The sequence below is a fragment of the Lissotriton vulgaris genome, unplaced genomic scaffold (assembly GCF_964263255.1).
Source record: "Lissotriton vulgaris unplaced genomic scaffold, aLisVul1.2 SCAFFOLD_1009, whole genome shotgun sequence".
Classification (NCBI taxonomy): domain Eukaryota; kingdom Metazoa; phylum Chordata; class Amphibia; order Caudata; family Salamandridae; genus Lissotriton; species Lissotriton vulgaris.
In genome coordinates this window covers 699,920-720,153 of record NW_028251378.1, presented here as the reverse complement: position 1 = coordinate 720,153, position 20,234 = coordinate 699,920, and the positions used below count along the sequence as shown (strand labels likewise).

The following is a 20,234-nucleotide window of genomic DNA, read 5'->3' as shown; positions in this document are numbered from 1 at the left end:
ACACTGGGAAGGAAACAAGCTCCCGGGGACCGGTTTCTGGCATTACAGCCGTCTTCGGCCCGGTTTGCTTGAATCCTGATGGTGCAATGAGCAAGGGTCTCACATCTGAGAATACCCTTCCACGCTTAGGGTGGACACAAATATTTACAACAAGGGGTGGTGAGGGACAGAGTCTCTGAATTAAGCAGAAAGCTCTCACCCAGTCAAGAGATCAGGGCTAGATCCAACACCGTTTTTTAGCTCACTGCACCATCCCAGTTTCAGAACCTGGCTGTATGCAAATTAGTCTGTTCCTGTCCCAGTGCATGATGGGAACAGGGCAAACCAAACTACAAAAGCCAATTCTTACACTGGGAAGGAAACAAGCTCCCGGGGACCGGTTTCTGGCATTACAGCCGTCTTCGGCCCGGTTTGCTTGAATCCTGATGGTGCAATGAGCAAGGGTCTCACATCTGAGAATACCCTTCCACGCTTAGGGTGGACACAAATATTTACAACAAGGGGTGGTGAGGGACAGAGTCTCTGAATTAAGCAGAAAGCTCTCACCCAGTCAAGAGATCAGGGCTAGATCCAACACCGTTTTTTAGCTCACTGCACCATCCCAGTTTCAGAACCTGGCGGTATGCAAATTAGTCTGTTCCTGTCCCAGTGCATGATGGGAACAGGGCAAACCAAACTACAAAAGCCAATTCTTACACTGGGAAGGAAACAAGCTCCCGGGGACCGGTTTCTGGCATTACAGCCGTCTTCGGCCCGGTTTGCTTGAATCCTGATGGTGCAATGAGCAAGGGTCTCACATCTGAGAATACCCTTCCACGCTTAGGGTGGACACAAATATTTACAACAAGGGGTGGTGAGGGACAGAGTCTCTGAATTAAGCAGAAAGCTCTCACCCAGTCAAGAGATCAGGGCTAGATCCAACACCGTTTTTTAGCTCACTGCACCATCCCAGTTTCAGAACCTGGCTGTATGCAAATTAGTCTGTTCCTGTCCCAGTGCATGATGGGAACAGGGCAAACCAAACTACAAAAGCCAATTCTTACACTGGGAAGGAAACAAGCTCCCGGGGACCGGTTTCTGGCATTACAGCCGTCTTCGGCCCGGTTTGCTTGAATCCTGATGGTGCAATGAGCAAGGGTCTCACATCTGAGAATACCCTTCCACGCTTAGGGTGGACACAAATATTTACAACAAGGGGTGGTGAGGGACAGAGTCTCTGAATTAAGCAGAAAGCTCTCACCCAGTCAAGAGATCAGGGCTAGATCCAACACCGTTTTTAGCTCACTGCACCATCCCAGTTTCAGAACCTGGCTGTATGCAAATTAGTCTGTTCCTGTCCCAGTGCATGATGGGAACAGGGCAAACCAAACTACAAAAGCCAATTCTTACACTGGGAAGGAAACAAGCTCCCGGGGACCGGTTTCTGGCATTACAGCCGTCTTCGGCCCGGTTTGCTTGAATCCTGATGGTGCAATGAGCAAGGGTCTCACATCTGAGAATACCCTTCCACGCTTAGGGTGGACACAAATATTTACAACAAGGGGTGGTGAGGGACAGAGTCTCTGAATTAAGCAGAAAGCTCTCACCCAGTCAAGAGATCAGGGCTAGATCCAACACCGTTTTTTAGCTCACTGCACCATCCCAGTTTCAGAACCTGGCTGTATGCAAATTAGTCTGTTCCTGTCCCAGTGCATGATGGGAACAGGGCAAACCAAACTACAAAAGCCAATTCTTACACTGGGAAGGAAACAAGCTCCCGGGGACCGGTTTCTGGCATTACAGCCGTCTTTGGCCCGGTTTGCTTGAATCCTGATGGTGCAATGAGCAAGGGTCTCACATCTGAGAATACCCTTCCACGCTTAGGGTGGACACAAATATTTACAACAAGGGGTGGTGAGGGACAGAGTCTCTGAATTAAGCAGAAAGCTCTCACCCAGTCAAGAGATCAGGGCTAGATCCAACACCGTTTTTTAGCTCACTGCACCATCCCAGTTTCAGAACCTGGCTGTATGCAAATTAGTCTGTTCCTGTCCCAGTGCATGATGGGAACAGGGCAAACCAAACTACAAAAGCCAATTCTTACACTGGGAAGGAAACAAGCTCCCGGGGACCGGTTTCTGGCATTACAGCCGTCTTCGGCCCGGTTTGCTTGAATCCTGATGGTGCAATGAGCAAGGGTCTCACATCTGAGAATACCCTTCCACGCTTAGGGTGGACACAAATATTTACAACAAGGGGTGGTGAGGGACAGAGTCTCTGAATTAAGCAGAAAGCTCTCACCCAGTCAAGAGATCAGGGCTAGATCCAACACCGTTTTTTAGCTCACTGCACCATCCCAGTTTCAGAACCTGGCTGTATGCAAATTAGTCTGTTCCTGTCCCAGTGCATGATGGGAACAGGGCAAACCAAACTACAAAAGCCAATTCTTACACTGGGAAGGAAACAAGCTCCCGGGGACCGGTTTCTGGCATTACAGCCGTCTTCGGCCCGGTTTGCTTGAATCCTGATGGTGCAATGAGCAAGGGTCTCACATCTGAGAATACCCTTCCACGCTTAGGGTGGACACAAATATTTACAACAAGGGGTGGTGAGGGACAGAGTCTCTGAATTAAGCAGAAAGCTCTCACCCAGTCAAGAGATCAGGGCTAGATCCAACACCGTTTTTTAGCTCACTGCACCATCCCAGTTTCAGAACCTGGCTGTATGCAAATTAGTCTGTTCCTGTCCCAGTGCATGATGGGAACAGGGCAAACCAAACTACAAAAGCCAATTCTTACACTGGGAAGGAAACAAGCTCCCGGGGACCGGTTTCTGGCATTACAGCCGTCTTCGGCCCGGTTTGCTTGAGCTCTCCACAAGGGAGCAATCAGAATCAGCTCCGCTCGAAATCGTTTGGTGTAAGCAAGGACTCTGGGAAGCATCATGAACGGGGGAAATGCATAACAAAGAGTCGACGGCCACTGTTGGAGAAAAGCATCCGTGGCCAGAGCTAAGGGGTCCGGTCTCCAGCTGTAAAACCGGGGAAGCTGTGTATTGAGGCGAGAGGCGAAAAGGTCCAGGTGACACTGGCCCCAAAGCCGAAGAATGGCGCGGAAGACTCGAGGGTGAAGTCTCCAGTCGCTGAAATCCCGAAGATGTCGGGAGTGCCAATCCGCAATCTGATTGTCGCGGCCCGGGAGATACTCTGCAATAACCGTGATCTTCCGGTGGAGGCAAAAATGCCAAAAATCCTTGGCAATCTCCGCTAATATCTTGGACCGTGTCCCGCCCAGTTTGTTGATATAGCGGACTGCCGACACATTGTCCATCCTGAGAAGAATGCAACAATTCGCCTGAAGGGGGGAGACACACCGAATCGCAAAGGAACCCGCTAGGAGTTCCAGACAATTGATATGGAGAGACAACTCCTGGGGAGACCAACGACCCCCTGTCGAAACCGATCCGCATCGGGCTCCCCAACCCCATCGACTGGCATCCGATTCGATCACCAGCTCCGGGGACGACCCGAACAGGGCTCGACCGTTCCAGGCCTCCATGTGGTCTAGCCACCACTGCATCTCCATCCGCACCTCCTCTGAGAGAGGAATTTGATCCGAGTAGCGGAGGCCTTTCCGGAGATGCTGAATCTTCAGGCGTTGCATCGCCCGGTAATGTAGAGGACCTGGAAAAATTGCCTGAATGGAGGACGCTAGAAGACCTACCACACGTGCCAACGACCTCAGTGACACAGTCTGTTTGGAAATAACAGACGTCAACTCTCTCCGGATGTAGCGGAGTTTCTGATTGGGCAAGAGAAGCTAACAAAGCAATGAATCTATCTGAAACCCCAGAAAATCGATAGACTGAGTGGGAACCAAAACCGATTTCGGAACATTGACTAGAAAACCCAGAGACTGCAAGAGTGTGATGGACCACTCCAGATGTTGCAGAAGCTTGAGAGGGCAATCTGCCATAAAAAGAATGTCGTCCAGGTAAATAATCAATCGGACCCCCCTGGAACGAAGATGCTCTACAACTGGCCTCAGCAATTTTGTGAAGCACCATGGTGCTGACGAAAGGCCGAATGGGAGAACCTGATATTCGTACCACTGATTCAGCCATTGAAACTGCAGGAATCTGCGATGGGGCCTGTAAATCGGGATAGATAAATAAGCATCTTTCAGGTCCAGACGGACCATCCAATCCCCTTCCCGTAGGAGATCCCGCAGAAGATGGATACCCTCCATCTTGAAGTGCCTGTAGATCACCCCGCTGTTGAAGTCCTTCAGGTTGAGAACCAGGCGAGACCCGCCTCCTTTTTTCTCGACCAGAAAGACTGAACTGACAAAGCCCTGTGGATGGCGTTGGGTAGGAACAATCGCCCCTTTGCTGAGGAGCACCTCTATCTCCTCCGACAGACAAGTCTGAGAGTGACTGGAAAAAAGCATAGGGGTCGGCAGACGGGTTTGATGTATTGTATGAAAGAACTCTATCTTGAACCCCTGAACGGTTTCTAACACCCAAGCATCGTTGGAGATCATGCGCCAATTGTTCAGAAAATATTGCACTCTGCCCCCCAACATCACATCGCATGCTTGAATTAGGCTCACCTGTAGCTCCGGAATCTTGATATTGGCCTTGGTGGCCACCAGAACGTCCCTTGCCGTATTGTCCTTTTCCTTTACGGGAAGGATAGAAGTTGGCGCGGGTGGAGTAGCCAGAGTCGTATTGACCACCACATTGCTGCGAGGCACCCCTCTGGGACTGTTGTTGAGATCCACGGCCGAACAATCGTCCCCTTTGTCGTCCGGCCTTGGTGAAAACCGGACGCATGGCCCGGCGCAAGGACGCCTGCGCTTTATCGATGCCGCTGAAGGCGGACACAAACTTAGTCAGCTCCTTTAAGAAGGGCTGTCCAAACAGAAGGCCCTGCGCTTCTGGACCGGCCTCAGAGGTAGCTAATTCTGCCAATTTTGGATCCAGTTTCAGGAGAATGGATCGACGTCGTTCTGCTGAAATGGCACAATTAACATTTCCAAACATGCATACGGCCCTCTGGGCCCACTCTATGAGTTTGTCAGGATTAACAGTCGCCGAGGCTTCCTTGGCCTTGAAACCCAGGTCTAGGATCTTAGATAGGGGACCCAACATGTCCATTAATTTATCCTGGCAAGACCGCCAGGAGCGGTCCAGGCCCTTATTCGGATCCTTAGAGTATTTTTTAACCCCTTGCGTGCTGATGACAGAACGGTTCCGTCATCAGCTACGGGTGAGCGGTGCTGATGACGGAACCGTTCCGTCATGACTCCGCCCGCGCAAGGCGGAGTCAGCACAGGCAGAAAATACGCCCCGCATGCAAGGGGTAAAGGTAGGTGACCATCATAGGGTCAACCTCCGGAGTCTCTGCAATATGGTCTGCAAGGTCCGGCCTCGGGCACTCCGAGCGAAGCCGAGCTCAGACTGGCGCCTCAAAGGGCTGGCGGACATGCGCCTCCAGGTAGGCCGCCACTGCTGGAGCAGGCAACCATGAAGTCGAATTCGGATGAATAATATCCTCTGGTTCGAAATTCAGAAGGGGGGGACGCTCAGGAGCGTCAACAAAGTGCTCCTTGCGAAGGCGCTTCTTAGGAGGTGAAGTCTCGTGACCTGAGGAGGCCTGAGCATGATCTGAATCCTCCAAGTATTGTGACGCAGAAGTTTTCGATTTTTCTGAAGTCAAAACCTTCGCCAACCATTGAAAGTCTGATTTATGAGGGTTGTGAGGAGACTTCGCAGACTTCTGGGACGGTGGCAACCAACCCTGCTGAATAGCATACTCATTCAGGTGACGTTTGAGGGGATTAATAGCCCTAACCAGAGCTTTATTCACCGAAAGTTGAACACCTTTATCTAATTCCTCCACTAGGTTGTATTCCATGGAGTCATCCTCCTCTTCGTCATAAAAGCAGTCATCATCTGCGTCATAGAAATCAGCCATCGCACTAGAGTGCAGAAATTCAATGCCCACAATATGACTGACTAATTATGGAGTATCAAGGATACAAATAAGGGGGAGTGACAACCCCAAGCAGGCTTACTGAGAAAGGTAAGGACCAAACTCAATGTAACAAAATTCAAATGTGGAGGGAGATAAGCCTGCCAAACTCACTCTAGGCAGAGCCTATGCACAGAAATAACTACCACAGCACTTTCCTGTGCTCCGGCGTCGACGGGGTCGAAAGTTCAGGGCTGCGGGCGTGAGCGCTGGTGAGAAGCGTTCCTTCACTCGACCGGCGTGAGGCGAACAGCCAGAAACCGGAAACAAGCAGTGCGCATGCGCGACGCTGCTGCCTCTGAAACACCGGCTCGAGAGCGCTCGCGCTCTCCCAAGAAGCCGACGACCCCTGCTCCCACTCCACCAAGCAACCGGGCACAACAAAGCGGCCAGGCGCAGGGAGGTGAACACACGCTCCCAGGAAGACACGCCGCAACGGACGCACAAAAGAACGGCACCGAAGCCGAGAAAGGGCACACAAGCGCTGCGCACAGAATATCACAAGCAGCGAAATATAAGGCAAGTGTACACAACAAGTCAACAATAATAATACCAGCAAATGCAATGCAAGAAAGGTAAAGAGACTTAACTGGCTGCGGAGCAGCAAAGAAAGAGGAAGAAGGACTAGTATTTGGACCTTATATAGTGTTTCCTCTAGGGTCATTCCCAAGTGTTCATGGGATTTGTAGTTTTGTTTTTGATTGGCTGCTGAGCATTTCATTAAAGAAATGAGAAAGCATAATCGGAGCCTCCTGTCCTGACATAGAATAGACATACATTGTTTATCCACAGATTAACTTTATTAAATAGAATATGTAGGTATGCAGGCTATATCCATTGTTTGATGTTGTCTGTCGCCATCTTTGCCTTGCACCCAATAATCTTTCTGCCTTTCCTCGCTGTGCGTTCAGCATAAAATGATATTTTGTTAAAAACATTTTTAACACTATATACTTCTCTCAAACGCAGCCTGATGCTTCATTCTCAAACTTTGTTTTCTCGCTGTGTTAGCACTGTGAATCTTTTCCCAAGGTCTCACCTATGGGACCACAATGTGATTCTCCTTAATGATTTGATTTCGATTTTTTTGATTAATAAAATGCACTATGCCCTTATAGGGTGTTGTACACAGGAGAGCATTAATCTATATCCCATAGTATATAGAGTTCCTTGCCCCATCACCTGGCAGATAGCGGCTAAATCCTTATCGAGCATGATTACCACATCTGATCTAAGTGAGTCAAAAATGTTGTTAAAAAATGTAATATCATGAAAAGAGAACCAGGAGACATTTCTTTTTCAGTTCAAATATAGTTTTATTGTCAGTCATATAATAAAACGATACAAATTAAAAATGCATATGTGATAAAAGAGTATACAGTAAAATAAATAGATGATCACTCAAAGGGAAATAAACTGTAGTCACAACCAGCCATAATGAAATATATAACAGTTATTAACGTATGATAATTAAAAGAATGAGAGAGTATATGAATAAGAGACATTTCTAAGCACAATATCTGATAGAACGGGGACTCGCACTGATTCAGTGACAATGTCGCGGAACAGGCAAGAGAACAGCACTAGAAGTAAGACACTAAATATACCCTATGAAAGTCCACCCGGGAAACATTCCAACGCGGGTGGGAGGACTGTTTTGTACCGCCCATGATGAAAGAGAGCGAAAAAGATAGTTTAGCTCGTGGACCAGCCTTAGTCGCACATAGCAATGACGGCCATATTTGAAGATTAAAAATAGCAGGGTAACATAAGAATAAACAACAAATACTGATATTCACATATTGAACAAATTGTCACACTAGCGCAATTATTTGTATTGATTTTTTTTTCTATATTTTTCATAGTTATACGTATTTAGATTAAAAAAGTAGTTACATCCTAAAAAATAAATTGGCCATAATAACTTAAAAATGTATGACTGAAAAACTCTATTTCAAGAACCTGCATTCAAATACAACGATTAGGTATGGAAATGCGCATCAAGAAACCACCTCTACAACGATTTCAAAAGGGCCACCTGCTTGAAGTTGTATTCAGGAGCCTAGAGATAGAGTAGCTGAAGCCCGTTTTTAGTTTCGATTATTGTGCCGGAGCGCACCGTTGCTAGCCCCGCCTAGACGACGGCTTGCCTCATGGCTACGCCCATTACTTGTAGATGACTGACAACAAGGGCTGCGAGGAGAAGAGCGTGTGAGGGAAGGGGAAACGAGAGCCAAGGAACAGTGTCAGCAGCAGCAGGGCACCCAAGTGGGAGGGCTAGGGCTAACCACAGTCTGGCTGGGAGAGAAATTCGGGTTTACATCAAAGTTTGTCAGGGCACCACCCGTGCCTCCTCTCCGAAGTATTTAGTCTTATGCGAGAGGAAGGGGAAAAAAGTTGCTGGAAAGGATCGATGTAGGAGGGCAGACCTGTGAGTGGAGACAGGTGGAGGGGAGGGAACCCTTGTCATTCCCTCCTACTCTAGGCTGGAGCCGGCATATTCAGATCACATGAGAGGAGGGAGGAAAAGTAGAAGAGGGAACTGTCCTGCTGTGTTGGGATCAGTGTAGGTGAGATAATGACTCTGGCTGGCCCCCGCCCCTCTCCGATCAGCCGCGGGAGGAGTAGTCTTTGCTGGGTGTGAGGTGTCCAAGTTGGACTTCGCCTTGGATATTTGAGAAGTCCCAGTGCTGTGGATGAGATTGCACCTGCCCGGCATAGGTGCCTCGACTGGCCGTGCACCGCCTCTTCTTCTCTACAGCAACAGGCAGTGGATAAACAGAGGGTGTCTATTTTTAATTTGTGAAGGGTGTCTCATTCAATGGAACAGGGCAGGGGTGCTCAACAGATGACACGGGAGGCTGCCAAAGAGAGGATTGACAGGTAACCAGAGTGTGGTTGTGGGTATAGTGTTTACCAAAATACAAACACCCTTCAGTTTGTAAAACCCTTTTTGGTCTAAACACTTTTTATTCAAGTGCTTTTACATCAAGTTGTCTAATATTGGGTCGAGTTTATTTCGCATCAAAGTTTCTTGTTGATATCGCAGTTTGAAGTTTTGCCTTTTCCATTATACGTGCGAGTTTCAAGGTACCAGAATTTAAATAAAAACAGCCCACTGGGTGGTTCTGTTCGCAGCAGGGTACATGGAAAAGCTAGCGATCTTTATTCACGTTCAAAGATCCAGCTCCTTGCAGCTCTCGGTGCACCGGTGATTTGGACATATTTCATAAAGTATTTAATACATGCCGTTTCTTTCATGTTCACTTCATAATGGTAGCGCTGTCTTGTTTCTTTATTCTGATCCCATTAGAATGAGGTAAAAGTTGATTCAGCTATTGCAGTTCCTTCCATAGTGTACATTAGAAGTAGATCTAAAACAATAAACATAGTTTGGTGGTGTTACAGAAGGGGTTCATGCTAGCACCTTAAAGACTCGCATTCCAGTGTTACCCTTCATGCGCCTCTTCTAAATGTTATTATGGAAAACATTTAATGTATACACGCTACACACCTTCTGGGATTCGGTGTACACTGTCCGATTCCACACCCTGGCATGTGGTCATCTGAAATATAATCACTTAGTCGTTTGAAATCACGCTCCAATCCCGCCCTCAAAAAGGTACGCTTTTAAAATTAACACATTATGCGCAGGCATATCATTGCATCTCCTGAATGGCCGCTTGGAAAAGGGCACATAGTACACTGGTGTGGACTGAATATTTATTACAGCGCGGCCAATACTGCTAAGCAGGGGAGGGTTGCCGCCTTGGCTATATCGGACTATGGCCACTGGTGAAAGAGACGTATTACGCACGGACATACAGGATTCTAGTAGTTTGCAGTGGGGTTATTTTATCATTGGCTAATGTGGAAGTACAATTATTTCTTGGGAGTAAACCTTACTCCCCACATGAATATTTTGAAGCAGATTAAAAAAAAGATTTGTTATGCTATAATTCATGCTTTCTCTGTAGCAGGTAACAGGTTCCCCACAATGGAGAGGTATATTTCTAACCTTTAAAAGACGCTCGTGCGATCGACCTTCAACAACATTGCATCAGCTGCTAGAGGCGAAAGATTATATATGTCACTGAACGTTGCATATCACCGGATAACTGGATGTGAAACTAGTGGCTTTTCTTGTGGGTGTATTGTGCAGTTTCTTCGCCACTCTTTCCCTCTTGGACCACTTGTTAAAGAAATACCTGTTTGTAGTGCACGCCACATATCAAAGTACCATACCGCCGCCCCTGTTTATAGATGGGGGCGGAGGAGGTTGTCACTGTTTATGGTCTGGCTTGACAGCTCAGCTGTCGCCAGACAATTGTGAGCATCGCCAGTTGGAGACTTTCGCCCGGCCCACATGTTGGGACTCAAGAGTGCATGTGTTGATTGGGCTGAAGTTATGCGCTTCCACAAACAAAGTGCTTGCCTTCCGCTCAGCTGTGAGCATTTTATGTATCTCGCTGCCTGAGGTTGGATATTCAGGGGCGCACACATGGTAATACTATTAAATTGTCTTAGAATACAATATAATTTAGGATTTTGTTCTCTGGCAGCAGAACAGATGGTAAGAGGGCAGTCACTATCCTACATGAATGTTTAGGTCTGGCTAGGCAGGGCAATTATTGATTGACATTTTGATTTACACTAATACAGTGTTTTGTTTCCACGTTAATGCATATCAATTTTCTTGCTATCTACTTGTAATGCTTCACAGCACCATATAACATTCCTTTAAAGCCCGACTGTGGGAAGGCACCTTCGACATACGCTTGTGTCTATTTCGTATGCAGCATTAGGATGCAAATGTAAACACCGTGCACGTGCGTAGCATATCATTTCACGCTCGCACACGCAACACAGACCTATTGGCATTGCCTCTGCTTGATTTGCGTCTGTAGAGGAGAAACTGCTTATAACGTGCATCCCTTAACGTTCGCCCCTTCTCCCTAATTGTTGCATGGTTTACTTTACTTCTTGAGTTCCTGGAAGCTGATGTCAATTGTCAACCAACGGGAATGAGTCATTTGGCAGAAGAAGTTGCTGAACAAGAACCGCCCTTTACCTGTGTCATTTTCAATAGAGTTTAGGGTGAGTGCGGTTAGCAGAGCCGAAGTTGAATGTACACCGGCACTGGACATGCAAAACTGTCCCCAGTTACAACCCCATATCCGTCGGTTGTTTGAATTCTCCGACGAGAACGCACTGCTTGCTGTCTGTGGGCGTGGGGGGAATTTGTACAGGGCCTGTTGGCTCCAACCCGTGCAGGCTAATGAATGATTGACGATTGTGTGCAATGCCACAGAGACGAGATGTTTTCTCCCGGAAGTAACACCTGCCCTGTGCCGTCATGTGTTTACCTGTTCAATAAAGCGGCTGCTTTCACCACATCGGCTTGAGTCGAAACCAGTGCTGCATTTGAGCTCCAAACATGGAAGAAATATTTAATAATTGCCCACACAGCGTCAGGGGGAAAAGCGTTTGCATTAAGTGTTCTTTTGAAATCCTACAGGGCAGTTTCTAGGTTTATAACTGGGATGTCTGTGTAAGGTAGAGTTTAAAGAAGGGGATTAACTGTCGAAGGTGCAGCAAGTGCAGTGGTACCGCGGACCTGGTCTGTGAAATGCCTTCTGCCTCCCAATTATGAACGTTTTTCTAGGCTTCAGCAGGGCGATGGGGGGCCCATTTTTCCTGCTCGCATTGGGACACCAGTGGTACAAAAGGGGGTGGTGATGGACGGAGCATCTGAATCAATCAAACACTCACACCCAGTCAAAAGATCTGGGTTTAATCCATCACCGTTCTTTAGCCCACTCTGCCACCCCAGTTCAGACATGGCTATATGCAAATCAGTCTGACCCTGTGCCTCATGGGAACAGTCCAGCCCGAACTGCCAAGCCATGTCTTCCCTGGACCGGAAACAAGCTTCCGAGGACCGGTTTCTGGCATTCCAGCCGTCTTCAACCCGGCTTGCTTGAATCCAGTGGCAAAGTGAGCAAGGGACTCATGTCTGAGCATACCCTGCCACACTTATGGCGGCCAAAAGCGGTACAAAAGGGGGTGGTGATGGACGGAGCATCTGAATCAATCAAAACACTCACACCTAGTCAAAAGATCTGGGTTTAATCCATCACCGTTCTTTAGCCCACTCTGCCACCCCAGTTCAGACATGGCTATATGGCGGTACTGCTTTTGGCCGCCATAAGTGTGGCAGGGTATGCTCAGACGTGAGTCCCTTGCTCACTTTGCCACTGGATTCAAGCAAGCTGGGCTGAAGTTGGCTGGAATGCCAGAAACCGGTCCTCAGAAGCTTGTTTCTGGTCCAGGGAAGACATGGCTTGGCAGTTCGGGCTGGACTGTTCCCATGAGGCAAAGGGTCAGACTGATTTGCATATAGCCATGTCTGAACTGGGGTGGCAGAGTGGGCTAAAGAACGATGATGGATTAAACCCAGAACTTTGACTGGGTGTGAGTGTTTGATTGATTCAGATGCTCCGTCCATCACCACCCCCTTTTGTACCGACCCTCTGAATAGTGGCACCAGAGGTTGGTGATCCGTGACAACGGTGAACGGGTGTCCGCAAATGTATAAGTGGAAGTACCTGCAGCCCCACCGGATTGCTAGGGCTTCTCTTTCAATTTGAGAGTATTGTTCCTCTGTCGGAGATAGTGCTTTGCTGGCGTACGCTAGGGCAGCCCTTCGGCTGGGCTCCTATTTGTGGCTGAGAACTGCCCCAAGGCCTACGGGGCTGTTATCTACAAGGATTTCTGTCCTTTTCGCTGGGTTACTGTACACCAGCGTGGTGTGGTCGAGGAGGGCCCTCTTGACAGCTTGAAACGCTGACTCTTTGGCTGGGCCACACTGCCACATGGCATCAGCCAGAGTGAGATTTCAGAGTGGTTCCGCAAGTGTAGCTAGGTCCAGAATGAAGTGGCCACAGTACATGGCCATTCCCAGGAAACTGCGTACTTCTGCCACGGTAAGGGAGGCAGATGCGGTCTTGATAGCTTGGGACTTCCGTGGATAGACCTGTATGCCCTCTTGGGTAAACGTGTAGCTGAAGAACTCTATCTTTTGTTGGAACAGCAGGCACTGGTGACTCCATGGTCCTGGAGTCTCTTCAGGGTGGCTCTCACGTGCCAGTAATGTTCTTCCGCTGTCTTCAAGTGGATGGGGCGTGCTTGTGGGGCCTTCTCTGCGTTGTGCAAGACTCACCCAGCCTGTGCTGTGCCGATCGTCTTGACCGTGGATGCTGGAGCATGAGAGGGATCACCGTATTCTGCTGGCCTTTAGCAGCTGCCTGATCCGAATTTGAGGCGCGGCAGGTATCACCGAGGTGTTGTCTGGCAGGGACTTTAGTATGCAAGTACGCCCACGTGGCATGGGCTTACTGAAGTGCTGCTGAGCTGGGTAGGAGCAGGCATAATTACTTCCGCTCCTCGTCGCCAATGTAACATACAGGGGAGAGGCCACCCTCCCGCCCCATGCTGAGGCGTTACTGCACGCCACAATAAACACGCTCACACACTGTGTGGAAGTGTGGCGCAGACTGCCGTCGCTGCTCCGCCCATCTTTATGTATGTACACCGGCCGGCGTGAGTGAAGGGGCGGGGAATTGCCGGCGTGCGCCAGCGGTAAACGCTGGTGCGCTGACTGTTACAATAACCGTAAGGAGCCAATTTCGTTCAAGTTGAAATTTATGCGTTTGCATATGCAGATGCACCCACTGTAATGCACTATTTGATCAAATTGAGTGTGGTGAGGATTCCTGTCAAGTAGCCCCACCACCAGTGCCTGATGGGCATGTTTTTATCCAACTTGGCGCAGGTGTTCCCTTCTGCCACGCTTTCTGGCTAGTCTCTGTGCTTTATTGCAAACGAATCACGATCTAAGCCTATATCCATGGCGACGACCTGGTCCTAATAAACGCGGGGCACACCTTCTTCTGTAGACAGGCATAGGGCATGGATTTTGGTCAGGTCCTGTAGTAGGTACCTCTAAAGCCAGTAGTACTACACCACTATATACTGAGCAAGTTCTGAAAGGATATGAAATTAAATTGAAACTTTTCGAGCCACCTATAACTGCAGCCTGTATACAGATTCGCAGTGTTAGGCAAATGTATGGATTTAATGATGTGCATAGCACAGACCTGTCTTAAAAGAATGGAAGCGCAGATCAGCGGACAAGTGGACATATTTTTGTTTGGAGAGAAATCCCAGGTCAACAGGCCCGACTCCAGAATTTTGTATCTGGGTAGCATGGGAGAGCATGCATGAAAATGAAGGGGAAGTTGCCAAAAACTATACACGGTTGTCGGAATTGTGATATTTTAGATGCTGACATCTGTGTATTTTGTGACACAATAACCACCCCCCAGCCAGCTGCCTATTCTTACCCCTGCAGCAGGAAGTCCTGTTCTAGGAGTTCAGGCTTCGAGAAAGAGAGGTATGCAGCAGAAACGTTACCATTGCCACACAAAGCTGCAAAGTTTAAAATTGTCAGGCATTAAGCGACACAACAGTTTCCGATGCTCCTATATATAATACCCTAATATTTAGATATATAAAATGAATACACAATTGAGAACTTTGTCATTTGGTTCAATATTGCATTTAGGCGTTCTGATGACACCATGTACCACAAAGCCAAGTGGGTTATACATGTCAATAAAACCCCGGGAGGGGGATAATTGACCATATATTTCATGTTTATTTTGGAGTATTAATTGAAAGACCATTTCGTCAAAATGCAACTAACATTGGTCACTGATTGGAATTCTAGTAATCTAGGGCAAGATGTAGGTAAATGGCATTTACCGATTCGTGAATACCGAATTTTACCGATTCGGTATTTACAAATCGGTAAATGCAATGTAGGTATTTTTACAGAATCTTTAAAATTCGGTAATTACAGAATCGGTATTTACTGATTCGGTAATTGCCATTGATTCCTATGGGCCTTGAACCGATGGCAATTACCGAATCGGTAAATACGGATTCGGTAAAATTCCCGAATTGACAAGGGGACAGGGTGTCACTTTGACACCCTGTTGCTCCCCTGATTCAGGCTTGTGTGCCATGTGGCACACATACATGCCCTAAGGGCATGTATGTGTGTCACATGGCACAGGTGTACATGCACAGATGTGCATGTACACAGGAATTCGTTATTTACCATCAAATAGTATTTGGTGGTAAATAACGAATTCTTAAGGGCCTGTGGCACTGTTTTAAGTGCCACCTACATCTTGATTTACAGAATCGGTAAATTTACAGATTCTGTAAAATTTAGGCCCCCTACATGTCAAACACCAAATACTGGTCGGTAACGGCCGAAATCGGCGGTTACCGACTGGTATTTGGTGTCCTACATCTGGCCCCTAATGTTTATTTTTTCTGATTAATGTATTGATAAGACAATGAGGAGGGCCTCTGGATTTATGCCATTCTGTGGCTGCATTGTGTACTATATACTTATGAATGTATAACATTTGCCATATCATAGATTTCACAAAAAGGATATTTATAGCTCAGGTACATGAAAAAAGAACATAGTGTCTTTAATGGGGAAGGGAGCCGCAATCGGGGATCTGTGAAGCCCCTACTTGTCATTGCTCGCACAAGAATTCTGGGAATTGACTTGCCCAAGATATCTATCTACTGGGTCTAACAGAGGCGAAGCAGCTGCCTTTAACCCCTTCGATGCTCATGACGAGCTCAGCTCGTCATGATGCACGGTTGAGCTGTGCTGATGACGAGCTGAGCTCGTCATGAAACAATGGTATAGCTTGGGTTGCAGCACAGGAGGGGAAAACACCTAGCAGCCAAGGTGTTAAAACAAACCACTGAGCAAACGCAATGATTGCATGTCTCTAGCGTCCCCATGAGTGGATGGGTGGGGAAGGGATGAGAAGAGAGGGAGGATGGCTCGGGGAGGGTTGGGAATATTCTGCCAGCGCAAAATTTGCAATAATATGTTAGGTTTCACCACAGGTTGGTACCCATGGTTGTGTGCGAATCTGCTGTTGGCACTGTATGTTTTGATAAAATGCTAATAAAAGAATTGAACCATAAAAGCTGATCAGGCGGGGACCGGGGCTGTGCTGCACTTGTAGCCCAATCCAAAAGCGATTTTACTGGCTAGAGTTTAGGCTGATAAGATCAGGTCTGGTGCTCAACCTCCTGGTAAATCTGGGTGGGGCAACTCCCAGTCTTTGATAATTAATGGTTCAAATGCAAGCGTTTTGATCTGGCGTTAGCCAAGACTTCTTGATCTTACTAAAACTATATGTATAATATACTTATTTACAAGAGCTTTCTGTCACCTCTCTTCATCCACTGGTTTGTTCTTGTATTATTCGCCTTTTGCTTCCACCCACTACAGCATACAGCAAGTGCCATTGGGTCAACCTACTTCAGCCACTGCCTAACTTCACTCTGAGTGACTGTATTTAGCCCTTTCACCAGGAGCACTTTGAGGTTCCGTGACAATTGTAAGTGGTGTTTTCGACTCGCACGAATATGGTCGAGTCTGGTATCTATGAACCGCAAATGACGAGTTTAGTAAGTGTGCGCAGTTTCGCTGTGCTAACTTAAACCGTTCGTTTGTTATGTGGGTTTTTCATCTGTACCACCGGGTTCCATCTTAGATACGGCATCCATTTTGTCTCTTGCCCTCAAGTAGCCAGCGAACGGACGCTGTCCGCTTCGCGACCCTGGGACTCCCAAGATATTTGCGGAAGACACATGTTCTTTGTAAGTGTCTTTTATGACGAGGGGGTTGCTGCTGTAAGGCAGATGGCGCCGCTCGAGGCTCATCTTGCCGCACAAGCTTATTGTCTCAGCCGTGCATCTCATTAGGCACGTCCCTTTGATGCCTGTATCTCGTGTTTCCCGATACCTCCCCTTTTACACCCTTTCCGATCTCCCCACTGTCTCCGTCTTCCTCTGCACCTGTCTTCGTTCCTATTTCGATCTATTTTATTGCTGATTGGAATTTGCTAATGGTGGGAAGATGGTTTTTACAGTTGGGAACCGCCAAATGTTTCCGCACTTATGTTCCGGACCTTGTGTGTTTCAAAGTGACCAAAACGACCCCTCTGGGGGCTAATTGTGGGAACCGGGTCGTAAACTTTTGTGTTCAATGTTATCCTATGGGTAAAAACTGTATAAAAGGAGCGATCCACAGAACCAATTTGAAGCAGTCTCCCCGAACTACACTTGATGTACTTCCTGTGATCTCTGTGTTCCCTGCAGTAAATAAACCTTGAATCTTTGACGCCGAAGGAAGTGTCCCGTGTCTCTGTGACTTGTACGCCGGAGCAGGTTACCCACGAAGGTTTCAGGTGTTGTGCCCTGGCACCGCTGGGTCCAAAAGAACCCAGTCCTTCAACTTTGGCACACAAGGTAGTTCCCTTCGGTGCCATTGTTTGGTTTACTTTATTATTATTATTATTATTATTATTATTACGTTAGTGTTGTCTTTGCTTTTGATCAGAATACAAGAGCAGGATGTTTTCTACCAGATGAGACCCCTGCCATATGTATCTGTTTTTATGAGTAATTACACTGATAATGATTTAAATAGCGCAAATTTATTTTTAGGTTTCGCCTAGCGTTGCAACGCGCATGCGTTGCTCGCTCTGCGAGGCATATTGTAGTAGAGAAGATTTTAGAAGTGGCGTGGAAACCCCGCCTATCTGTTTCATTGGTTTGCGTCATCGTTCATGCTAAACGCTAGCTTTCGATTGTAAATGAGGCTTCTTAGTCCCACCTTGTTAACGACCTGTCTCCTTCTGGTACGGCCCATCCACACTGGATATTTTGCTTGCGGCGTTACACGGTGTCCTTTAACTAGTCGGTAAGCACTTTTCTTTTATTTGTGCAATAGCGGCAGGTTCTGATTAAGTGAGTTAAGCCCATGCCGAGGCTTGAACCCTGAAAACGGAAGATAACTTTGGTTCTGGGCATATCGAGTTATGCATCCTGGGACCCGGCGCGGGAGGTTGACATGTGCGAGTGGTATTACTTGTTCCGGGTAGCGCAGAGAGTCCCCCGGGGCTCGCTGGTTGAATGTCATCTTCCAGCCACACCCTGCTGTCTCCGAAGCTTTAGGTGGGATGCCCCCATCTTGCAGTTTGGCCACTTACTCCTCTCCCACAGATGACTTGAGCGGCCATTACAATGCTGCTTCTTTCTGGTTGAGCAGCGCCACCTACACTCCTGCGGGTAAATCTGCAGTGGGCGTTTTTAATGTACCCTTCTTCAACTGCATGGTGCATGGAGTCAGAGGCTCGTGAGAGCTCCGTGCAGTGTACAATTTCCAGTGTGCACGTGAGAAATGGTGCAGATAAGTGAGGCCGGTAGTCGGCGGCCTGATGGAAAACACACAGCTTAGCGCCGAGCCGCCCTCGCCATCAGCAGTCTATCTCTTATAGGCCGGCGGGCCCTCGCCATCTGACAACTTATCTTGCCGTCCGTGAAGTTGCAACAAACGTACATACGTCTACAACGGCCAACACTGTAAAGTAAACATCAATGGCGGCCAAGGGGACTGAGCCTTCCGCCGCTGCCTTCCACAACTCTTCCTTCAAAATAACATGAGATAAGTGCAAAAGACAGCAATGCTCTTCTCTCCACTACTCGCAGAATATTTGTATATATACATTTGGGGAGTTTTATATAGTGCGAACTAGACCGGAAGGTATCAGAGCGCTTTACATGTGCACCAGTTGTGTTATAGAGGGACACATTCATTTTTTGTTAGGCACGGGGAGATTAGGTGCAATAGGTCTTGCATTTGCGAGAGTTTCAGCTATTGGCATTGTAAATGATAATGTCTTTTATTTATGTGTTTATAAACCTGCAAGCGGCGTTTACCCACCGCTTGCAGGTTTTGTAAACACATAAATAAACTGCATTATCATTTACTAGGCCAATAGATCAAACTCTCGCAAAAGCCAGACCTATTGCACTGCAAGTGCTTGTTTTATATTATTTCTCTTTTAGTTCATCTCATTCCAATGTAGGGTGTCAGTATACGCTTGTCATACAAATTATACGGAGACAATTAGTTATGCAAATTTACAGGAAATGTGACTTAAGACGAGGAGGCTTACATTGTGTGAAGTCATATATCATTCACACCGGTAGACATTATATGATGAGTGCTTGGTCTGGAGAAATATAAATTCAGGATTTAAAATGTGACACAGGTTCGGGTTGTTCCTCCTAATACCATATTACTACCCAAAGCAAACCCTTTAAGCAACCTTAGAATAACGAAGATTGAGAAAAAAACCAAGGCTCTAAACCTATGCCTAGAATGCTGCTGCTTGATGTCCGTTCTGTGCTATATAAAAGTATTGTAATTTATGAACTGCAAGTAGCAAAAATGATCTCCATGATAAAAGCAGTAATCTACTGAGCTAAGTACATAAAATACAAATATGTGATTGCCATGTTATATGTTATGCTTTGTAACAGGAACATTGACCCTCTGTGATACCTTATGATGAATTATGACAAGACATACACAGATCTCTTCAGCAAGTGCATGGACCCTCAGTTTTGCAAACGTGGCTGCATTGTTATACATTTTTCTTTCCTTTTATTTATGCTGATGCTGTACAGACTTGGCAAAGGAATTTTTATATTTGTTAATACTGCACTTTATTAACAAAAGTCATTAGCATAACTAGTACATCTACAAGGCAAGACCTATTTGCTTTCCAAATGCTCGTTCATCTAGTGCTGCAAGTTAGGATTGGCTTCACAGCAGGAAAAAAAATAAATCATAGTACGTGTATTATAAACATTTTCCCTTAATGTAATAGAGAAGGCAATTAAGTTTTGCCTTCTGAGTGTTTTTGCTTCTAGTTTGAAATCCCCTGCTGTTCATTTGTGGACTGTAGCTGCTTCTATCCTCTTTGACTTTACACCTGCCCCCAGGATTAAAGTAGTCCAAGTGATTGATATTAAAAATAAACGATTAGGCGTAGCCAGTGAGACTTCTGGCTCTCCTTTGAAGCATTAGGGAAAAAAGAGTAAACTGGTTTACCAGTTTTGAGTGGGCCTTGGGTGGACCAGGGTCCTTCCTTGGCATGTTGGAGAGAGAGGTGAGGGGGCGGCGGGGGCGAGACTGGCCCACCTGGCTTCCATTTATAACCTGACTTGCAGGTAGATGAGGTGGCAGTACTTAGGATGTGAAACT

General features: G+C 47.0%; 1 protein-coding gene across 2 annotated transcripts in view; it reads left to right on the top strand.

Moving 5' to 3' along the window:
* Positions 1 to 8,218: 8,218 nt before the first annotated feature.
* The window catches only part of GRTP1 (growth hormone regulated TBC protein 1), a 679,757-nt gene continuing 667,741 nt past the window's right edge, over positions 8,219 to 20,234 (top strand). Inside the window, exon 1 of one of the 2 annotated variants that reach the window (XM_086950791.1) lies at positions 8,219 to 8,896. In XM_086950791.1, the coding sequence (XP_086806917.1) occupies positions 8,835 to 8,896 (62 nt within the window). In that variant the 5' untranslated portion in view covers positions 8,219 to 8,834. The remainder of the gene's footprint in view (positions 8,897 to 20,234) is intronic. The other variant, XR_015305466.1, reaches the window with a different exon arrangement.